The sequence below is a fragment of the Ricinus communis genome, chromosome 1, assembly GCF_019578655.1.
Source record: "Ricinus communis isolate WT05 ecotype wild-type chromosome 1, ASM1957865v1, whole genome shotgun sequence".
Classification (NCBI taxonomy): Eukaryota; Viridiplantae; Streptophyta; class Magnoliopsida; order Malpighiales; family Euphorbiaceae; genus Ricinus; species Ricinus communis.
The window spans coordinates 7,854,776-7,874,735 of NC_063256.1; the positions used below are offsets into that span (position 1 = coordinate 7,854,776).

General features: G+C 31.5%; 2 protein-coding genes, 1 long non-coding RNA gene and 1 other non-coding gene across 8 annotated transcripts; 1 reads left to right on the top strand and 3 right to left on the bottom strand.

The window, feature by feature from the left end:
• Positions 1–843: 843 nt before the first annotated feature.
• Positions 844–2,445, bottom strand: LOC8259872. 4 transcript variants are annotated; one of them, XR_007214871.1, is made up of 6 exons: positions 2,145–2,440; positions 1,915–1,987; positions 1,731–1,814; positions 1,534–1,634; positions 1,354–1,459; positions 844–1,287 (listed from the first exon to the last, which is right to left on the bottom strand). It is a non-coding gene; the product is annotated as an uncharacterized LOC8259872 (long non-coding RNA). The 4 variants fall into 4 exon arrangements; XR_007214870.1 differs by having other exon boundaries at positions 1,731–1,987; positions 2,145–2,445; XR_003079614.2 differs by having other exon boundaries at positions 1,915–2,434.
• Positions 2,446–4,811: 2,366 nt separating this feature from the next.
• Positions 4,812–8,266, bottom strand: LOC8259873 (caffeoylshikimate esterase). Of its 2 annotated transcripts, XM_002523042.4 has the most exons (8): positions 7,992–8,265; positions 7,797–7,887; positions 7,681–7,713; positions 6,099–6,245; positions 5,869–5,999; positions 5,651–5,788; positions 5,468–5,566; positions 4,812–5,284 (listed from the first exon to the last, which is right to left on the bottom strand). In XM_002523042.4, the coding sequence occupies exons 1-8, from the start codon at positions 8,016–8,018 to the stop codon at positions 4,922–4,924; spliced, it is 1,029 nt and encodes a 342-aa protein (XP_002523088.1). In that variant the 5' UTR covers positions 8,019–8,265; the 3' UTR covers positions 4,812–4,921. The 2 variants fall into 2 exon arrangements, with proteins under 2 accessions (XP_002523088.1, XP_015577213.1); XM_015721727.3 differs by lacking the exon at positions 5,468–5,566 and having other exon boundaries at positions 7,992–8,266.
• Positions 8,267–13,956: 5,690 nt separating this feature from the next.
• LOC112535494 lies at positions 13,957–14,064 on the top strand. The gene has a single exon (XR_003079616.2). It is a non-coding gene; the product is annotated as a small nucleolar RNA R71 (small nucleolar RNA).
• A 3,611-nt stretch (positions 14,065–17,675) lies between these two features.
• LOC8259874 (outer envelope pore protein 16-4, chloroplastic) lies at positions 17,676–19,863 on the bottom strand. Its single transcript, XM_002523043.4, has 6 exons — positions 19,701–19,863; positions 19,555–19,606; positions 19,442–19,473; positions 19,309–19,342; positions 18,578–18,645; positions 17,676–17,986 (listed from the first exon to the last, which is right to left on the bottom strand). The coding sequence occupies exons 1-6, from the start codon at positions 19,770–19,772 to the stop codon at positions 17,852–17,854; spliced, it is 393 nt and encodes a 130-aa protein (XP_002523089.1). The 5' UTR covers positions 19,773–19,863; the 3' UTR covers positions 17,676–17,851.
• Positions 19,864–19,960: the final 97 nt, after the last annotated feature.

Below are 19,960 nucleotides of genomic sequence, written 5' to 3' on the forward strand. Positions count from 1 at the left end.
CTTGAAATATGCAATTTTATGATTGCTGGGCGCTTCTATTGTCTTGCGAAAAATAGGGTCCCTAATTCTGATTAACAAATAGCGGGCACGGCTTTTGATTAGGCGGCCGACTGTTATTCAATACAAGCTCTGCCATTCATCAGAAGATTTTGAAGTTTCCAATGGCATCTAACCACAACGGAGACCAATAGCTTTGGCCGCCCAACCAACACTCAAACAAGGCCAGTGACCATTTTATGTTCCCCACCTGACACCTAAAAGTTATCCCAGCTTAAATAATTGACACCATGATGCTACGCTGTGTAATGCTTAACCAGCTTCCACGTCTACCAACATATCATTGGAAAGGTTTCGAGATAGGGCACTGTAACTAAAGGGACTACAATTTTGTAAAAGTTCTACCAGATGATTGCCTTCCTAAATTCCCCTAAACTAGAAGAAAACATGGCAGTGTAATGAAGTTTCATAGTCTACACTCCAGCAATCAATTCCAGTATAAACTAATAAACCTATGTTTATTTAGAAGATATTTAATTCTTTTTAAAGATTAATAGTAATTTAAATCTGATCCCCGGTACATAATCATTAGTGGTGGTTTAAACTTTAAAGTGTTGAAATTATTATTAAAAAATAAATGTAAATATGTTATAATCAATCATAATTTTATATAGTTTTTGGTGTATTAAATATTATCACAATATATTACCATATAAAATAGTAAAATATGTAATATAATAATACTTCTACATGTCCTTCATTGCAGCATATTCTAAACAGTCTAAAAGTATGACATGGTAAACCATATAGAAGATAAAAGTGCAGTCAATGGAGCAACAAACAAACCTAGGCAATCCGGCCAACACGTGTACATTGGAATTCACATTGATAAGCAAGAAGCAACAATAAAGACAAACACATAAATCCTCCGCCACTAAACATAAACTGTGCCAAAAGAAATAAGATCAGTGTCCAAAACCCAACTATTAAGCAAAAAAAAGGTCAGTAATTTTATAATTCTTCAACACAACACAGCTTAGCCTCATAAAGATCCATTAAGACCACATGATTCGCACACCTCCTCGAAAGGAGACGAAGCAAGCAAGAAGGCAAAAAGTTGAGCAAGATCACAAAAGTCAGCACGTCTCATTCTGGATTCCTCAGGACAATGATAACAGAGTCTCCTCGGAGGAACATTTTACTGATGAATCTATCTTTGTTTACTGGCTGAGCTTTCTTCTTGCCTTTCCCAGTTTTTGGCACCCAAATGAAAAGAGTATAGTTATATACCTGCATAAAAGTTCTACCATCTGATTAAGAAATTCAATGGACTAATCTCTCTATAAATAAACTAACCTCAGTCCACATCTTCCTGACATTTTCCAGAACCATGTTGCAGTGTCGATCAAATGTCCTCACACGTCCAAGAAGCTTCTTGTTGTTACGGCAGTTGATGGAGCACCTAATTGCACAAGAAATATATATTAGAAAAAGACTAACTAACAAGACCAGTAGCAGTCGAGCTGGAAGACATACCCATGTCAACCTCGTTGATTTCACCAGCCAAGCCAAGAACTTAGGGCCATATATAAGGGGAGTGTTTGGACTATTGCACCCAGACTCATAGCTACCTAGTTCTGATAAGAAACCGAGAAAACAATGATTTAAAAGCATCTATTTAAGCGCATGAAAGACAGAGAGAGAGAGAGAGAGCTATACTACAACAAACTTACCTGTTACAATCCGTTCAGCCAAATCAGGTTATCCCAGCTAAACAGACTTAAGTTTCCCAAACAGCCCGACAATTGTCGCACTTGCTAAGACAACACTCAATTTCAAGTGAAACATAGCTAGTATTTTAATTTAATGGTTTTATGAGAAAGTAACACTAGGAAAAACAGAATTTGCAAAAGGTACCTGTGTTATTCCTAACACTCATCATGAGAACAGAAAGTGACCCAGTGCTGAATTCCTCCGACTTGTTCTTAACCTGAACAAAAGGTGATATCAAATTCAAATGAGTCCCCTACAGATTAAATAACTAAGCTTGTAAGTAATCAATGCATAAACATAGCTCATTTCTAGTAGAACTGTGAAAAGGATAATTAAACGAAATTGTAATCCGTCCTCTGAAAAGGTTAACCCACATTATACGACAAAACTAAAGAATCATTTCGTGCAAATTTCAGTAGTGATGACAAAAGAAGGCAAAAACTAGACTTCATTAGTGAGATAACCATCAAAACAGCAGCCATATTGGTCCACAGGGTACCATAATAGCAGGCAAATAATATTACTTAATCAAGCTAGCATATAACCAGATTGAAGTATATCTACTAATAATTTTGTAAAACACCAAAAAAGAATAAAGAAACGCAGCGGGAAGAAGGTAAATATGTAAATTTAAGAAGTTGTAAGGAATAATTTCGTCTTCTTCGTCACTCTCATTTGTAACTAGAGGCGAGTATAAGTTGTTGGCTTAAATTATATTTCACTACCTCTAATGTTTTTTATAATAAAACCATAGAAATATACATTTTATAGAGAAAGACCAATCTTTTAAAGAGATTCTACGATTGTAAGAGCTATAATGTAAGTTAAATAAAGAATAAGAAGTGGTTTTCTTTTCGTCACGTGATGTAGGCGTGACTTTAAAATATTTAGAGCAGTTATTATTCATGCTTTCAAATAATGAGATTCTTACACTTAATGATATTTTGGACGCTCTTAATATTAGGAGTTAATTAAACTCTTTATAAAAATTAATGAATTTAATTGACTAAAAAAAATGATGAAAACTTAATTTAACCTTTTATAAAAATTAATGAGTTTAATTGAGAAAAAAAAAATTTAATAATAGCCATATTTGAAAGTACATTCAGAAACAAAATATTAATAGTAGTGAATTGGGTATTCGGCTTAATCGGAAGCTATAAGTCTGTTCCACTAAGTGGTTGTTAGTAATTGATAATTAATATATAGTTGAAAGATTAATGTATACATCATCCTCCTACCGGGCTGATGATTAATGATACTGTTGATGTCTCTTGGCACATAATGGTTTGGATGTAGGCTTTTGCTTGGCTTTCTTTTTTTTTTGGGGGGGGGTTGGGTTTAGCCCTCCTTTTTATACGTACATACATGTAAACATCAAATAGTTCTATCACATAAATTGATACATCAAAATAGCTATAACATATATAAGACATCTATTAGTCAGTATAGTCACATATATCATCAATCATATAATTATAAATTTCTAACTATTAAATGTCAAATGAAAATAGTAGCACATACACAATCAAGAAAAAAACTTTTTATATAAGCATCTGTTTGATTCAACTGAGCAATACAGCTGGTAGCTGATGGCTGATAAATTAAATTGTTTAGTAGAATTTTATTAGCAGTTACTATTAGTATATTAAATGACCATTGAAAATATAATTTATTGTTAAATATATTTTATTTTACTATATTATATTTAATAATATAAATTAATAAAAATAACTTATAATAATTGAAAATTTTATGGTTAATTTTCTTTAGTTCAATTATATTTATTATTAAAAGTATTTATATAAGTTGTTTTAAAAGTAGAAACTTAAATTTAAATTCTACTAATAAAATTTTTTAATTTCAAATACCATAATTTTAAATATTATAATTATTTAACTATTAAAAATAATTTCAAAATAATCAAATAAGCTATCAGCTGATAAGAAAAAGTTCTAAAATAGAGATGATACAATCAACAGTTGATTAAGACTAAGTCAACTATCAGCTGTTGTTTCTTTAGTCTTTAGTAAATATTTTAATTTGAGAAACAACAATCAGCTGCATCAAACTTCTAAATCAAATACTCTCTAAATATTATTAGAAAAGACAAAGAAAGCGTGATAAGTGAAGCATGTTCGCGACGTGATGTCAATGACAAAAAAAGTGCATTTTATTTTGAAAAAATAATAAAAATACTAATATTTTTAATTTTTTTCAAATTTATAGTATTAGATTTTCTTTTTTATTTTTACCATATGAAAATATTAAAAATACAATTTTAATTTTTTTTTAACATAAGATTTTAGTTGTTTTTTTAAATAAAATAACAAAAGAAAAATAAAAAAGCAACCACACCATATTTTTGAAAAAAAAATAAAAAAAAAGTATTTAAAAAAAATTTACACAGTAAAAATAATATTTATTGTTAATATAAGAATATTTCTAAAAAGGTAATTGATGAGTTAATTAAACATTTGTACAGAAAAAAGAAAAAAAGAAAGAAGGAAATCTCGAGATTCTGTCTCCTAAAGATAATTCACATACGTTTGTAATTATATATGATAGGATGTGATGTTGTAATTACTTTAAATCAACATTCAATAAATGGAAGTTTGTACGACTCAACTAAAATACGAAAATATATCTTATATCTCAATAATATTTCAGCATAGATTTTTATTAAAATTAAACAGTTGAGATTATATTAAAATTTTTAAAAGAGAAATAACTTTTTATTAAATAACAAATCTCAACTATTAATTTACTCAACAGTAAAAATTATATAAACATTACCAATCAGTTTTAACTTGAATATTTGAAGAAATTAATCCCTTCAAAATGCCATATTAAATTATTAAATGTACCTAATTAGAAGTTGTATTCAAGTGTTGAATTCATAACTCTGCCATAAATTATATAATATATGTCGATTAGTTGAACAAATATCAATTGCTATCTCTTTCCCTTTTTTTGTTTTTTCTTATTCAGAATTCTCCCAAATGAATTGAGATTCCACTTCGATCAGGTAAGCTATAATGTAAATGCAGAAACTTATCTTTATTTCATTTCCTTTATAAACAGAAATCATTTTTAACATTTGAACGAAGGAGAATAAAACTGCTGGCTGTGATATGTAACTAATTGACTGCTACATAGCTGAGTGGAGGGTGCAAGGTTCCTTAAACCCACAGAGATAACTGCGATTCGATTGTTTTCTTTGAGACAGGTTTTCAGTTTCTGGCCATTCAAGTTTCTCTATACCATTGCTGAAAGGTTCAAGAATCGGAACAGGGACGAGATAATCGGTATGCTTGTCAAGCCAACCTATGATATCCTCAAAAACTATATCGACATTTCCATCTATCTCTCCTGCAGTCAATCCATGCCACATTCCAGGGTACAGTTTCATGGTTTTGTCTACACTGCCAGCTTGTTCATATAAGGCTTTGCTTATTTCTGGGTCTGTGACTATATCCGCATCACCATGTAGCACCAAGAATGGCAGTGTCACCTGCCAAGAACAGCCCAACAAAATCAGTGTAAATAGAACGATACTACATGGTGTCCTGCTCAAAGTTGAGGAGATCAGAGGTTCAAAATGATTTCTATGGAAAAAGGAAAGTGACTGGTCATGGCTTCTCAAATTGCATAATTAATTGAGCTAAAAAAAAGAAGAGAGAATTAACCCCGTCACCTGGTTTAAACTCTTTTCGAGGCTCAGGCTAGTTCTGAGCATCTCCAGGGCTGTTTTCAGTCTAGGCTTATCTTGGTATATCAGCTTATTATTCCTTATCTACATATATTATATTCGGAGATAAATCATTCTCTTCCATGAAATAATGTGTTGGCTAAACAAGAAGTAATGAAATTAGCTCACCTCTTCTCGCTTAACAGGGTCTCTAAATGCAGAATCAATGACATCTTTAGTTGGGACAATCTTCCATTTTGGTATAATCTCTTCAAGGCTAGTCAATATGTTAACAACCACTGGATGCGGTTTCAACTTCTCTGATATCTACCATAAATTAATTACCGTCGCCATCACCATCACATGTAATTATAAAAAAAAAAGATCCATTTCAACTACCGCATTACCTTACACATGGGGGCAACAAGAACAGCACCATTATAAAAAGATGGTTCCTTCCTGTGGAGTAACAGAGCCACTGCTCCTCCCATGGACTCTCCATACAGGAACCTGCCCTTGTCTCTGTAATCTTTCTCCACTGAAAAAATTAGAACATCAGAAATAAAGTTAACCGCCTTGTCTATAGAATTTATGTAAACAAGTTGATAAATGCGAAAGGGGCTTCTCATGCACATACCACAAACTGACTTGAAAAACTCATTGCAATCTTTCACAATGTTTTCAAACTTCTTTATATAGCAACGAGAACCAGGGGACTTTCCATGGCCTTCATAGTCAATTCCAAAAACTGCATAGCTTGCACTTGCTAGCCTGATTCCACATTCTATTCAAGACATACACATTAGTATTGAGTTGGGTGAGTTAAGCATAGTAAGTGAATAAGTTGGTATTATTTTTCTGTTTCCCTTATTTCTAAAATTTAGGTCAACTGCTCTAATCTATAAACACTATAGAAGGATATAAATGTGCTGATGGGTGTTGACCGGAGGATGGACTAGAGTCCATTCACAATGATGTCAATTCAGTACCATCTGACCTGGAGGACACGTGGTTTAAAATATAAAAGTTTTAGGAATCGCTAACTGCTTGTTAGAAAAATCGAATGCCAAAATCATATGATCTTGGACCCATTAAAATTCTAGACGGTAGGATTCGAACAAGAAGTAGAAATTTCATTAAAGATTAAGTCTTTGATTAAAAATGAGACTCATCTCTAATTGGGTTCCGAGCCATTTCTCTTTTCATTTTTAAAATAAAAACAAACTCTATCTTTATCTATTAAGAGACAAACTAGAGATGATCTTATAGAAGAATAGGGAATTCTTGAAAATGGCATGTGACGCGCAGTGCACTACACAAATTTGGAAACTACGCTTAAAAGCAAAAGGAAAACGCCATATCAATAAGATATGGCATGTGACGTGGCCATTAGTTCCTTGCCATGATAGTTCTGGAAGGTGACAGAGAAGAAGACAGGCTTAAAAGAAGATAAGGAATATGGGATGATAATATTATTATTAGCATATGCTAAATAAGTATATATTATCCATCTCACTGGCAGTGTGGCAATAATTGCACAACTTTTATCAGTTTTAGATTACAACTATTTTATCTTAAAATCACTAATTAATTAAGGTAGTGCTATACAGCAAAAGCTAATACTGAAACTGAATATAGTAATTAAAATGAATAAGACTCCGAATTCAGATTACAGGTGTTCCCACAGTAGTTAACAACCATTGTCAAATATATCACAATAGCATAGAAAAATTGACTGATCATGTGTTCAAAAGTCATACCATTGTTCATAATCATCGATGACATCTTAGAAAATAACATTTTTGAATAGTTAAGCAAACTGTAAAGCTATTAGTCAACTGTAATATAATATAACAGTTCGGTGATTATATAATTAGTATTTAATTGCTCGACTTCTTCAATTATAACAGAAATTTTGATACGTGCAAGTAAAGACTTTTAGATAAATATAAAATCTAGAAGCATGTAAATATATTTTCTGTTTGTTGGTCCGGTTTAGATTTTCTGGGTCCAAATCCAATATATACTATATGTAAGAAATTAGTGACTGGTTTTCAAAACTAATTAGAAACCATTGAAATGATAAAAGCTCATTGGATGAGGTCAAATCAGAAGAAAAATATGGCAAACATTAAAGGGCGTAAGCTAGACATTGGGACTTTCAAGTACAGAGAAATATAACAAAATGGAGAAGCAGCCATTAAAGAGGAATTTATTACCTTTCATGTAACCGCTGCATTCCATGCCGTACCCTGCAAAACCCATTAATGAATAAAATAATTACACCCAACCCACAAAATCAAAGAGACACGAGAGGAAGAGAAAGGGTATGTACCGTGGCAGAGAAAAACAAGAGCTTTTGGAGGAGATGTAGGCAACCATCTACAAGTAAATAGCTTCACTCCTCTTGAATTCCTTATATATTCCTATACATACAGAAAAAGAAAAACAAAAAAAGAAACAAGTTCTGTAAAAAATATACGAACCAAATAATATTGAACCCAAGAAAGTAAAGATTACAAAAATTCACCTCCTGATATTGACACTGAAACTCCATAATTTATGCAAAGCACAGGAACAGAACCGACAATGTTGACCCGCAAAGAAACTGGAACATTAGTTTCGGCAATGAAGAGCGAGAGCAGATCCTTGAAAACAAAAAGAGATGAGGATGTGGTTGCAATGAAAGCGAGGCGTAAGGTTAAGTTAGATTTTGTAGGAGTGAGAAGAAGATGAAGTTAACGAAGAAAGTGGAAACTTTTTGAGCGAGAAAAGGATACGATCTGATTTGTTTACTTATACGGTTTAGGATTACATTTATTTTAGGACGCCTTTTTTATAAGTTTCTTCATGACGTGGCACAACGCCAATGCGCCCGGCTCATGTTTCCTTTTCTTTTTACATATATTATATAATTCGATTGTTTTTTTGCCTCTTCTCTTTTATTTAATAAAAGAAAGGCTGCAAAGGAAAAAAAAAAAAAAGTCCAAAGTATGGTACGGGGTCGTTGGCTTAAAGTCGCATCCAATTTAATAATCTCTCTGTTTTAAATATTCTCTTTATTTATTTCTAAATTTTTAGTTATTAATTTAACAAATAATTATCAAATTTATTTTTAGTAACTAGCATAGTTATATAATTGATTTATAATGAGAGATTTAATACAAATAATTTAAAAAATAATAATTAACGATATTAATTAAAAAACTTACATTTTATATTTTATATATAAACTAAAAATAGGGTATTAGATTAAGATAGAGAGAACGACGTGGTAAAAAAAATAGTGGTACGTAAGATTTTGCACCGGGGCCGGAACCCTACTCTTCTTTATTTGACATATTTAAGTCTTTTTCTTTTGATTTGTAATTTAGAAAAATAAAGTACTAAGATTGTAGATGAGTGATGTGTCTTTTCTAGTAATCGCAAGTGCACAAATCGTTCCTATAGTAAGGGTAAATTCACCACGAGGTCGATCTCTCAAGGAACTATGATGCCACTTATTATAAAGACTAATTATCAACACAAAACAATAAAAGTAAATCTAAACACTCCAAATCAATATGTTTGAGAGATTAATGTTCATAAAATAAAGTAACTAAACAATAAATTAATATGCAATGCAAATGCAAATATTTATGATCTAAAACTATATGCTAAAGATAGTATTTAATCTAGCCATTTATTTAGTAATCTCCTTGTTTTACTTTAAGTCCAGATCTAATTAATGAGATGGTGATGTGCCTTTTTTCCTAAGTCACTCAAGCTAATGGTGCAACCTAAGTTTCTTATACCAACATAAATTAAAGTAAAGATAATGTTTCTAATACTTTTAAACCTAAAGATTTTCATAACAATTACTATTGCTAAATTAAAATGATGGTTAACTAACAATAATAACTGAAACTAATAAAGATATGAAGGTAAAAAAATCATTTATTAAATAAATAAATAACAAGGTTCATACAAAAGTAAAAAGACTAAACTAAACACTTATAAAAACTAGCCTAACATATTTAACCCAATGATCATGGTATTAAATAGAAAGACATAAAAAAGTAAAAATTCCCTATAGATTAAGAATTTCTTCAAGTAGGAAGAAGATTGGTCCTCAGTCTCCACTTCTTGAAAAGCTCCTTAGATCCTCAAAAGAATAATGAAAACTAAAACTATATGTTTATGAAAAACTGTAGAAAATTATGAAGAAAATAATGGTGGCAAGTGTAGAGAGCAAGTAGAAGAAAACTCTCATCCTCCTTTTCTTTTAATTAGGTTTGCAGAAATTTATATAGAGAAGAGTTCTCCTCAAAATAAATCTCTCTAGAGATAAGTATACTAATATAAGTCTATCTAATAGATAATACTTTAAGTATTTTTATCTCCACCAAATACTATCCCATAAATAACTCTTAATATAAACCTTAATAATTATACAAAATGACTAAAGTGTCCATTGGGCCTTGTAATTAGCAGTCCATGCATCTTAATCTTGGCTTTGACACGAACATGTCCTATTAAACTTCTTTTAGCTCCATATTTTTTTATTTTTGCTAATATTCCTGAAAATAGACAATTAAGTTTATGTGAGGTAAAAACACATATTTTCACCATATTATATATAGAAATATGTCATTAAAGCTCTAAAACTTTAAATATCTATTCGTAATTTGACCGACCAAATACCCCCACACTTAAACATTTACTTGTCCTCAAGTAAAAAGCAAATGAGAATTAACTTTTGCAAAAATCATGAAGAACATCCATACTCAGCTTAAAGATATTATTAAAAAAAATCTCACTAATACAAAAATCATATCAACCCAAGAAGACTTGAATCATAATAATTTTCTTTAAGAAATATAAACTCAATCATTGTTAATCAAAAGACTCAAGTATCAAATCCTTCACACCTATTTCACAACAAATAGTCTAACTCATCTTCAAAGAATATAACTATGATGCATAATCCAAATTATTATAACCCTATTCAAAAAGGCAAAAGTTTTATTAAAAAATAAAAGATCAATAGGCATTTATTACTTGCTTTTGAAGCTCTTATACTTTTTTTTTCTTTTCTTTATACCCCTTGGATTTTAATTTTTGATACTTGGGGTATTTGTTTCTTTCTTGAGATGTTATGCCTTTTTACACAAATACAAACATGGATGACGAATGCACCTGGTTACTCAACAAACATATATCAAGATGCTTTGCATACTCATAATCTCAATTGCCTTTTTACGTGAAAATCGACATTGGGCATGAAGATCCCCGGTTACTAAGCAACTACAATTAGCGAAGTAAAATTATTAAACTTAGAGTTTTAAACTTGCCCATATCATATCTCACAAACTTAGGCAAGCTAATTAAATAACAAGGAAATAATAATATAAATCATATACTTCTAATCATACCCATATTTCTAAACTACTTATCATGTCCATATGCAAAAGATGAACACTTGATCATTTAAGTGCAAATTACTCATGAGTTCACATTTATACATGTTAAAAACTAACTCAAGAGTTCAAGAATCTTAACAAAATAACATTCTTTCATCGACTCTTATTTAGAATAATAAGAAAAAACTGAATAGGAAAATTTAAAATTTTGCAAAAGATTAATCAAAGTTGCTAATTCTCATGGCATATGACGTATAAAATTTAATAGAGTAAATACTCTATTTTCCTCCCCCACACTTAAATTTGACATGTCCTCAATGTCATTGCATATATAAAAATAAAGAACAAGAAGAGAGGAAAAAGATAGAATACTCCCATGGAATTTTACAATGTATAGTAAGCCATGAACTTGAATTCCAATCTCCATCATCCAAATCTTAGAAGCACACTTAAACACAAATCATTGATAATTATAAAAGAAGTAAAGAAATAAATAATTAAAAAAAATAATAATTAAAAATAATAAACTATCCTAAATATACTAGAAAGATTAAATCCTAAGATAATTAAAAATTAGGTCCTAAAAAATAAATATAAATTTTATAATAAAATTTAAAATAAAATTCTAAATCAATGATATGATTATTTATGTGGAGGAGATGAATATATATTTAATTTTTAAAGAGGGTATTTTAATTTAAAAATAACTAATTTTTTATGATAATCAATCCCCAATTTCTTGGATTTAATTATTTTAACTTTTGCTCAAAAATAACTTTTTTTTTCAGTGATCGCTCCGCGGACTACGTCGTTAAGCTACTGCCGCGTCTGCTTATACTGTGGGCCCGTCCGTGCTCACTGCGTGCCTCCGGCTTGCCTGCCTTGGGCATGTGGCCTGGCCAGCAGCACCGCGGAAGCGCCGCGACCCACGCCGGCCACCGCCACGCCCATGTCGCTCGCCATACCTCGCCACGGCCCGTGTCGCTGCCATGCCTCCGCCACGGCCCGTGCCTCTGCCAAAAATTCACGCCACAACGTGGCTCGCTCAGTTTTTTTTTGAGTTTTAATTACTTTTCATTGAGACATATTGCCTTTTAGGAATCAAACATAATCCTACAAGGTAAACATAAAACGAATAAAAAATAGAAAAATAATAATTGAAAAATTAAAAAAATAACTTAAATGCATAAAAATAAAAATACAATTGCTAAGTTTATTATCTATAGCTAAACATTCCTGATTATGCTTATGGTGGACGTTCATCCGCGCACTCCACCTCTTGGTCATAAGCCATTCCTTTTAAGTATAGCTTTATACTTTTAATACGAATATCTAAAGTGTCACGAAAGCTCTTGTCAATTAAGAATGAAATATCATCATATAATTGTTCATAAACAAGAGAATCTAAATAATTATATGAACACTTATTGATAGTACATTTAGGAGAGAAAGTTAGAGAATCAAACACTTTAAATTCCACAGTTTCTCCTAAAACTATCATGGTAAGTTTTTCATCATGCACATCAATCACAGTTCTAGTAGTTGCCATGAAAGGTCTACCAAGGAGTATGGTTTGCTCTTTATCCCTTACTGGTGTATTTTCTATGTCAAGCACTACAAAATCAACATGAATTATTAACTTACTTACTTGTACTAGCAAATCTTTCATTATACCTCTAGGATATTTTATCGATCTATCAACAAATTATAGAGACATAGTGATAGGCTTCAACTCTCCCGAGCCAAGTCGTTCATACATCGAATATGGCATCAAGTTGATGCTTGCTCCCAAATCTAACATGGCTTTTCTATCCTCTTTGTCACCTATTGTAATATCAATGGTGAAGCTAACAGGATCCTTCATCTTAAGGGGCAATTGATGTTGAAGCATTACACTTGCTACTTATACTTTTTCATTGTTCACATATCGCCTTTTGTTGGTGTTCAACTCTTCAAATTTTCTTGCATAAGTTGGCTTATTCCTGATAACATCCAACAAAGGTAAATTAGTATTAACTTTGGAGAGCATCTCAATACTTTCAATTTTTTTTATCCTTTTTGCTCTCTTTGGGTTAGTTTAGAAAAGGAATAGGGGGTTTATAAGGCTGAGCTGCCTTATGAAATTCAGGTCCGCAAAATGCTTTCTTTTCTTTCTTCTCAAGCTTAAGATTAGGTTCTAATTTTTCTTCCTTTTGCATGCTTTCCTTATTGATTTTCACTAATCCATCATTTTCAAGTGTACCTGCATAAGAAGAAGAATTCCTTTCAGCTTCTATAGAAATATTATCGATAACCTCACCTCTTCTAATAGTAATAATGGAATTGGCTTGTTTAGGTTGACTTGATAGTTCATCTTTATTGAGCTCTTCAACAATTTGTCCTATTTGAGCTTCTAAATGTTTAAGTGAACCCTCAATGAAATCTGTCTTTTTCTCATTCCTCTCCATCCTATCATGAGAAGCCATCATAAATGATTGAAGTGTTGTTTCCAAACTTGGCTTCCTCTGTTCATTAGATCAAAAAATTTATTCTTGATCTTGAAAGAAAGGATTGAAGTCCCTTTGGAATTGAGAATATTGATCTTGGTAATGAGGTTGATTTTGATTTCTCAATAATTACGGTGGGTTTTGGTCATTGTATTTTCAAGAAAAATTTGGATGGTTTCTCCAACTTGTATTATATGTGTTGGAATAAGGGTCATTCACAGGATACATGGGTTGGTAAGAATCCTTCAAATTTGTTTGGTCATACATATTTCCTTTGTAATTATCAAAAGATGAACAAATATTAGCACATGACTATAAATACTACAAATACCACATACCTTTAGTGAGTTTTTTGTTGAAGTAAGCATACTTGCTTAGTTATTTCAGCCAATTGCATGGCCATCTCACTATTAGCTACCACTTCATTTACTTCTACTCTTTTTGTCCTCACACTCTTTTGTTAAGAATTGGCTCTTAACATCTTAAAGATGTCATAAACCTCATTAGGTACCCTTTCTAACATAGCACCCCAGCTGCATTATCAACCATACATTGATATTGGTGTGTCAACCCATCATAAAATAATTGGTTAGTTATTGGGAGTGAGAATCCATGGTATGCGCATTGCAATAAAAGTGATTTGAAGCGATCCTATGCTTCATGAAAAGATTCAACATTCTTTTGATAAAAATTAAAAATTTCACCTCTTAATAATTTAGTCTTTTGTTGTGAGTAAAATCTACTCATAAACTTTTGATGAACTTCATCCCAATTTCTCAAAGAATTATGAGGCAAGGTCATTAACCAAATCTTTGCTCTTTCTTTCAATGAATAAGGGAAACACCTCATTCTTAGTTGATATTCATTTAGTCCAGATAATGGAAAAGTATGAATTATAGCATAAAATTCTCTAATGAATGTTAATGCATCCTCACTAGGCATACCATAAAATGAAGGAAGCATATTAAAATGAATGCCCTTAAATTCATAATTTTTAGATGCATCACTTAGAACTATGCATGAAGTTATGTTACAATTGTAGGCCATGCATAATCTTTCATAGCCATTCGCCTTTTAGCTCATTTTTCTCTTGGTGGGTTTGCCATGATATCTATTTCTAGTTGTTTCCTGCTAGGCATACAAAATAAAAAGAAATAAAAACTTTATATCTAAAAAAAACTTAAAAATAAAATTTACAAACAAAATAAAAATACATAAACAAAATAAATCACAAAACACAAAATAAATAACCAAAACAAAAATAGATGAACAAAATAAAATACGAAACACGAAAAGAAAACTAACAAACACAAGACACTTTTGATAATCAATCAATATAATAAATTTGAACACAGTTCCACGGCAACGGCGCCAAAACTTGATGTGTATTTTTTAGTACTCGTAAGTGCACGTACCGTTCCTATAATAAGGGTAAGTTCACCACGAGGTCGATATCTCAAGGAACTATGAGGCCACTTATTATAGAGACTAATTATCAACACAAAACAATAAAAGTAAATCTAGACACTCTAAATCAGTATGTTTGAGAGAATAATGTTCATAAAGTAAAGTAACTAAATAATAAATAAATATGTAATGCAAATGCAAATGTTTATGATCTCAAACTATTTGCTAAAGATAGTATTTAATTTAGCCATTTACTTAGTAATCTCCTTGTTTTACTTTAAGCATAGATCTAATGAATAAGATAGTGATATGCCTTTTTCCCTAAGTCACTCAAGCTAATGATGCAATATAGGTTTCTTATACCAACATAGATTAAAGTAAAGATGATGTTTCTAATACTTTTAAATCTAAAGATTTCCATAACAATTACTATTGCTAAATTAATATGATGGTTAACTAACAATAATTACTGAAACTAATAAAGATATGAAGGTAAAGAATTAATTTATTAAATAAATAAATAACAAGGTCCATACATAAGTAAAAATACTAAACTAAACACTTATGAAAACTAGCATAACATATTTAACCCAATGATTATGGTGTTAAATAGAAAGACATAAAAAAGTAAAAACTCCCTCTAGATCAAGAATTTCTTCAAGTAGAAAGAAGATTAATCCTCAGTCTCCACTTCTTGAAAAGCTCCTTAGATCCTCAAAACAATAATGAAAACTAAAACTATATGTTTATGAAAAACTGTAGAGAATTATGGAGAAAATAATGGTAGCAGGTGTAGAGAGCAGGTAGGAGAAAACTCCCCTCCTCCTTTCCTTTTAATTAAGTTTTGTAGAGATTTATATAGAGAAGAGTTCTCCTCTAAATAAATATCTCTAAAGATAAATATACTAATATAAGTCTATCTAATAGATAAGACTTTAAGTATTTTTATCTTCACCAAATACTATCCCATAAATAACTCTTAATATAAACCCCAACAACTATACAAAATGACTAAAATATCCATTGGACCTTGTAATTAGCAATACATGCATCTTAATTTTGGGGCTTGACATGAACATGTTCCATTAAGCTTCTTTTAACTCCATATTTTTCTCTTTTTGCTTATATTCTTAAAACTAGATAATTAAGCTTACGTGAGGTAAAAACACATATTTTTACCATTTTATATATAGAAATATATCATTAAAGCTCTAAAATACCGTTAAATATCTATACATAATTTGGACCGATCAATGAGTTACTAGATTGTGAGCTATTTGAGATTGAATTAACAAAAGAAACTCAATATTAGTCAAATTTAACTCAGTTGAGCTTGGACTCGAGAACTTCGCAAAGCGAGTTGAACTTTTGTTATTTTATTTATTATATTAAATATATTTTATAATTTTTTGAAATTTAATGTTAAAATTAAAATTCTATTTGTAAAATGTATTGAGTCAAATTTAAATTTTAAAAATAAATTTACATAAAATTTGTTAAATTTTAATTTTGTAATCAGTTTTGCCTCAAATCATTTTCATTTATATTTCTAATCACTTTAAATTTCTTTTTTTTATAGTTATATTCTCAATTTATTATTATCTCAAAGAGTTTATTAATACGAAACTCTACTGCACTGTCTTTCTAATCTATCATGGTAGAAATTGAATACTGTCACACATTACACTTTTATTTATCTCAATTCTTATTTATATGACGTGACATTTAATTATAAAAATATGTTATATGCCGTATCAAGTGAGTAGTAGTTGAAAGATATTTAATATTTTTATAAAAATTTATTAAGAATTAGTAAAACTACCAGTCATGTCAAGTGTCAAATAGTGAAGAGTAGGGTTTTGGGCCCGGTGCAACACAAATCTGGGTTTTTGAAAAGAGGAGCTTTAAAGAATTGATACACTATAAATATTTATAACTGTAAATGGAAATTATGAAGCTAAGATTTAAATTCCAGCAAGGAACGTGAAGATTACCCTCTCGATATGGACTAGAGAGCTACCACTAGTTGCTGCCCATAAGAGTTTAGGATATAAACGATGGATAATGTTAGAAAAACAAACGTGGATTTTTTTATAGGGAGTCTGGTCCTAAAGTCGGTGGAAATGACATCTTGATGATGGGGATGGTTCCCACCACAAACCTCAGATCAATATTACAGCATCGGTAGTTGCAGTCCATCACTCCCATTCAGTAATCTCCACTGACCTTCCTTTTTCATTCTTTGCAAGTTGCATCATTACAACCCTTTTGTCGTCTTCAAGCAATTTTTTTCCTTTCTCCCAATAGGCAGTTTCATCCAAAGGGCCAAGCCCAGAAAAGAAGAAAAAAGAGGATCCATATCATTGTAATAGTAATTTCCATTCATGTATGTATCCAAAACTCAGTTTTGACACAACTCAATGCACATAAAATTGAGAAGCAAAATTACAACTGCTGGGGCAAAGCTACATTTCTCAGCTTTGTTGCAAGTAGCAATTCTAAATGTCTTGCTTCTGTGCATGGCTGCCAATGTCAAAACTAATAAATAGAGTTACAGCTACCTGCAACAACTTAATAAGCTATGATTCTAGAGCTAAATGCATTTAACAAGCACACAGCGTAGAGCAAAGTATTAGTTTGGCAATTCTACCGCAAAGAAAACAACTAACTTTTTCGGCACTCTTTTAATATATCATTTTAGCCTGCTCATTTATAAAAGGCAGTTGTCCCCATATCAACCATTTATTAGAAATCGATGCATTGTAGATCCACAAAACTCTCCCATTCTTTGGTCCTATTTCCAATGAATTATGCTTTTTGCATAGGTTGGTAGGTATAACGTAGCAATATTACTTGTTAATCTCGAATTGCATATTGTACATGGCTGAGCAACGTACTTTAGCTTGTTAAGAAGGTAAATAAATTGGAAATGAGCTTTGCCTATTTTAAATTTCATCAGAGTATCAGATGACAATATTTCAGTAACCTGAAAAGATCAAAAGAAAGGCATGAACAGACGACTATTGCCTGTAGTATGTCATGCAGAAAACTGCAGATCACCTTGCTTCTCCATAGTAGTTTCAGCAACAGATACTTTAAGATGTTTTAGAATAGTCAGCAGCAACACTGAAGGCAGAAACCAGACCAGCCATCCCAACAACCTGTGTCCAATTACGTGTCCCAGCTGCGACAGCTGCCCCTGCCACAGCACCAGCAATTAAAGCATTCACCTGTAAGAAGAAAAAGGACCAATGGCATTCATCAATAAGGCTTCAAAATACAAGATGATAGCATTTGATAAATGAGCCTCTTTATATGGAGTTCAAGAACTTCTAAAACTCCAGACTGTGTATGTATCCAAATGGTAACGATTCCCATTATTCTTCTCTAGGCACTTGTCTTGTCAAAAGTATTTGATAGTTTTTCAGGAGGAAAGAATTAAGTCTGAGCTTTCTTCCTAGCTTTGCAATAATTGCAGTTACACATGTTAGCTGTGAAAATTTTGTATCCCATCAACTAATGAAAGTTAAATGCGAGCTGCATAACAGTAGAATGATTTGAGCACGAACTATAAAAAGGCAAGCTATGCAAAGTTATTTCCTGTTACAGTAAAGATCCTCAGCGTAATGGATATGCTGCAAAACAGGATCACATTTAAAAGAAAACTGAAATTATGTTATGGAATGATATCAATACTGAATTTTTCTTTCTTAATCAGAGCTAGTCTCAAAAAAAAAGAAGGCCCATATTGTCATGCTGATAAGCTAGAACTTTTAATAATCTCAAACTAGCCACAAAGGCAAGGAAGATATGTAACTAACCCAATCGTTCTTTCTCCTATATCTTCGAATTCCACAATGAGTAAAAGTAAAAACTCCAGCAACAAGTCCTGAAGAATATGAGTGATAGGCATGCGGGCAAGTGAGACTAAATTAAGTGAAAAATGAAACAACTGGTAGGCATTCCAACAAGCATCAAATAGTCACTCAGATGATCAAGTAGTAATAAGCATGGAAAACTAGTGGATAAAAAATATATAAAAGAAAATCAACCAAAAAACTTTAAGCAAAAAATGATATTGGGTTGATTGAGGATGAGTTGCAATCAAGCAGCAATGATGTAATCAGTGGATCACGAAATGAATACTGCAAAATTAATATCCTAGAAGTTGAGTAACTCTAAGAAATGTTCCAGCAAAGCAAAAGGAGGGCATCAGGCTATAATAATTTTCAAGTTGAGAGGAAATTGAATTCAAGATGTAAGAGATAGTATCTAAGAGTGTAGAAAAAGAGAAGGAAAATTCTAGATATATCTCTGGTTCCAACAATAAGTAAGCATTAGGTTTAAGGACTTCATGATTTTCTGTGCATAGCAAATAAACTCCCTACTTGTACAGGAATCGTTCTCTTATATGTATTTACTTAATGCTAAAGAGAAAGAAAGAAAGAAATAAAGCTTGGGAATAAATAGCAAAAGCATATACTATGCTGTACGCATGTACAGAATCAAGTGCAATGTAAAGGAAAAATATTTATTGATCATCAGATTTTACCACACTGAAAGCTGAATTTTCCTACTGACTTTGCCTGCAAATGACAAATTAAAAAAAAAAAGCACTAAATAAAAATTACATCCACACAAGCAATTACCGAACCAACAAACACTTAATTGGAGATATCATATACCACAAAGGAAGCCTGAGAAGCGCCGGTCAGTCCTGTGGATAAGAGTAGAGAAAAATTAATATTAATATCATTAAAAAATGACAAGTAGGAATTCAGAAAAGAATTTAAATTACCTCTTTTTCGAGCATTATGAGGTCCTATACATAGCCCCCAGATTGCACCTGCCTGAAAAATAGATACCGCATCTTTTTTTCTATTTTGAGTGACTAAAAGGAATTAAGGATTTCTATGAATGTATAGGGATTAAATTTGTTGTTACCGTTCCCACACGGAGGATGGAATCAACGGCATAAGAAGAGCACGGAATATCGCCGTAAAGCTCGTCCTCCATTGTCTGTTTCCGGCTTCTCTTCTCTATTTTTCTTTCACAGTTGCTAAGGTCAAAAAAAGACAAGAAAACGTCGTCGTTTGAATAATTTTTATTTAATTACTGACCCCACAAAATACAACTTGCAGAGTGGAAAATATTATTGGCAGCAACAAGCACCTTCAGTAAAACGACGTCGATCAAAGAAATGA

Bases quoted from the DNA above. Each gene is read 5' to 3' on its own strand.
- LOC8259873 (XM_002523042.4), bottom strand. From the start codon at position 8,018: ATGGAGTTTCAGTGTCAATATCAGGAG. The intron at 7,714-7,796 runs GTACATACCCTT...TGGGTTTTGCAG, and splicing joins TCTTGTTTTTCTCTGCCACG to GGTACGGCATGGAATGCAGC. The intron at 5,789-5,868 runs GTAATGCGGTAG...AATTTATGGTAG, and splicing joins TTGTTGCCCCCATGTGTAAG to ATATCAGAGAAGTTGAAACC.
- LOC8259874 (XM_002523043.4), bottom strand. From the start codon at position 19,772: ATGGAGGACGAGCTTTACGGCGATATTCCGTGCTCTTCTTATGCCGTT. The intron at 19,474-19,554 runs GTAATTTAAATT...TCTTATCCACAG, and splicing joins TCATAATGCTCGAAAAAGAG to GACTGACCGGCGCTTCTCAG. The intron at 18,646-19,308 runs GTAAAATCTGAT...CATATTCTTCAG, and splicing joins AAAATTCAGCTTTCAGTGTG to GACTTGTTGCTGGAGTTTTT.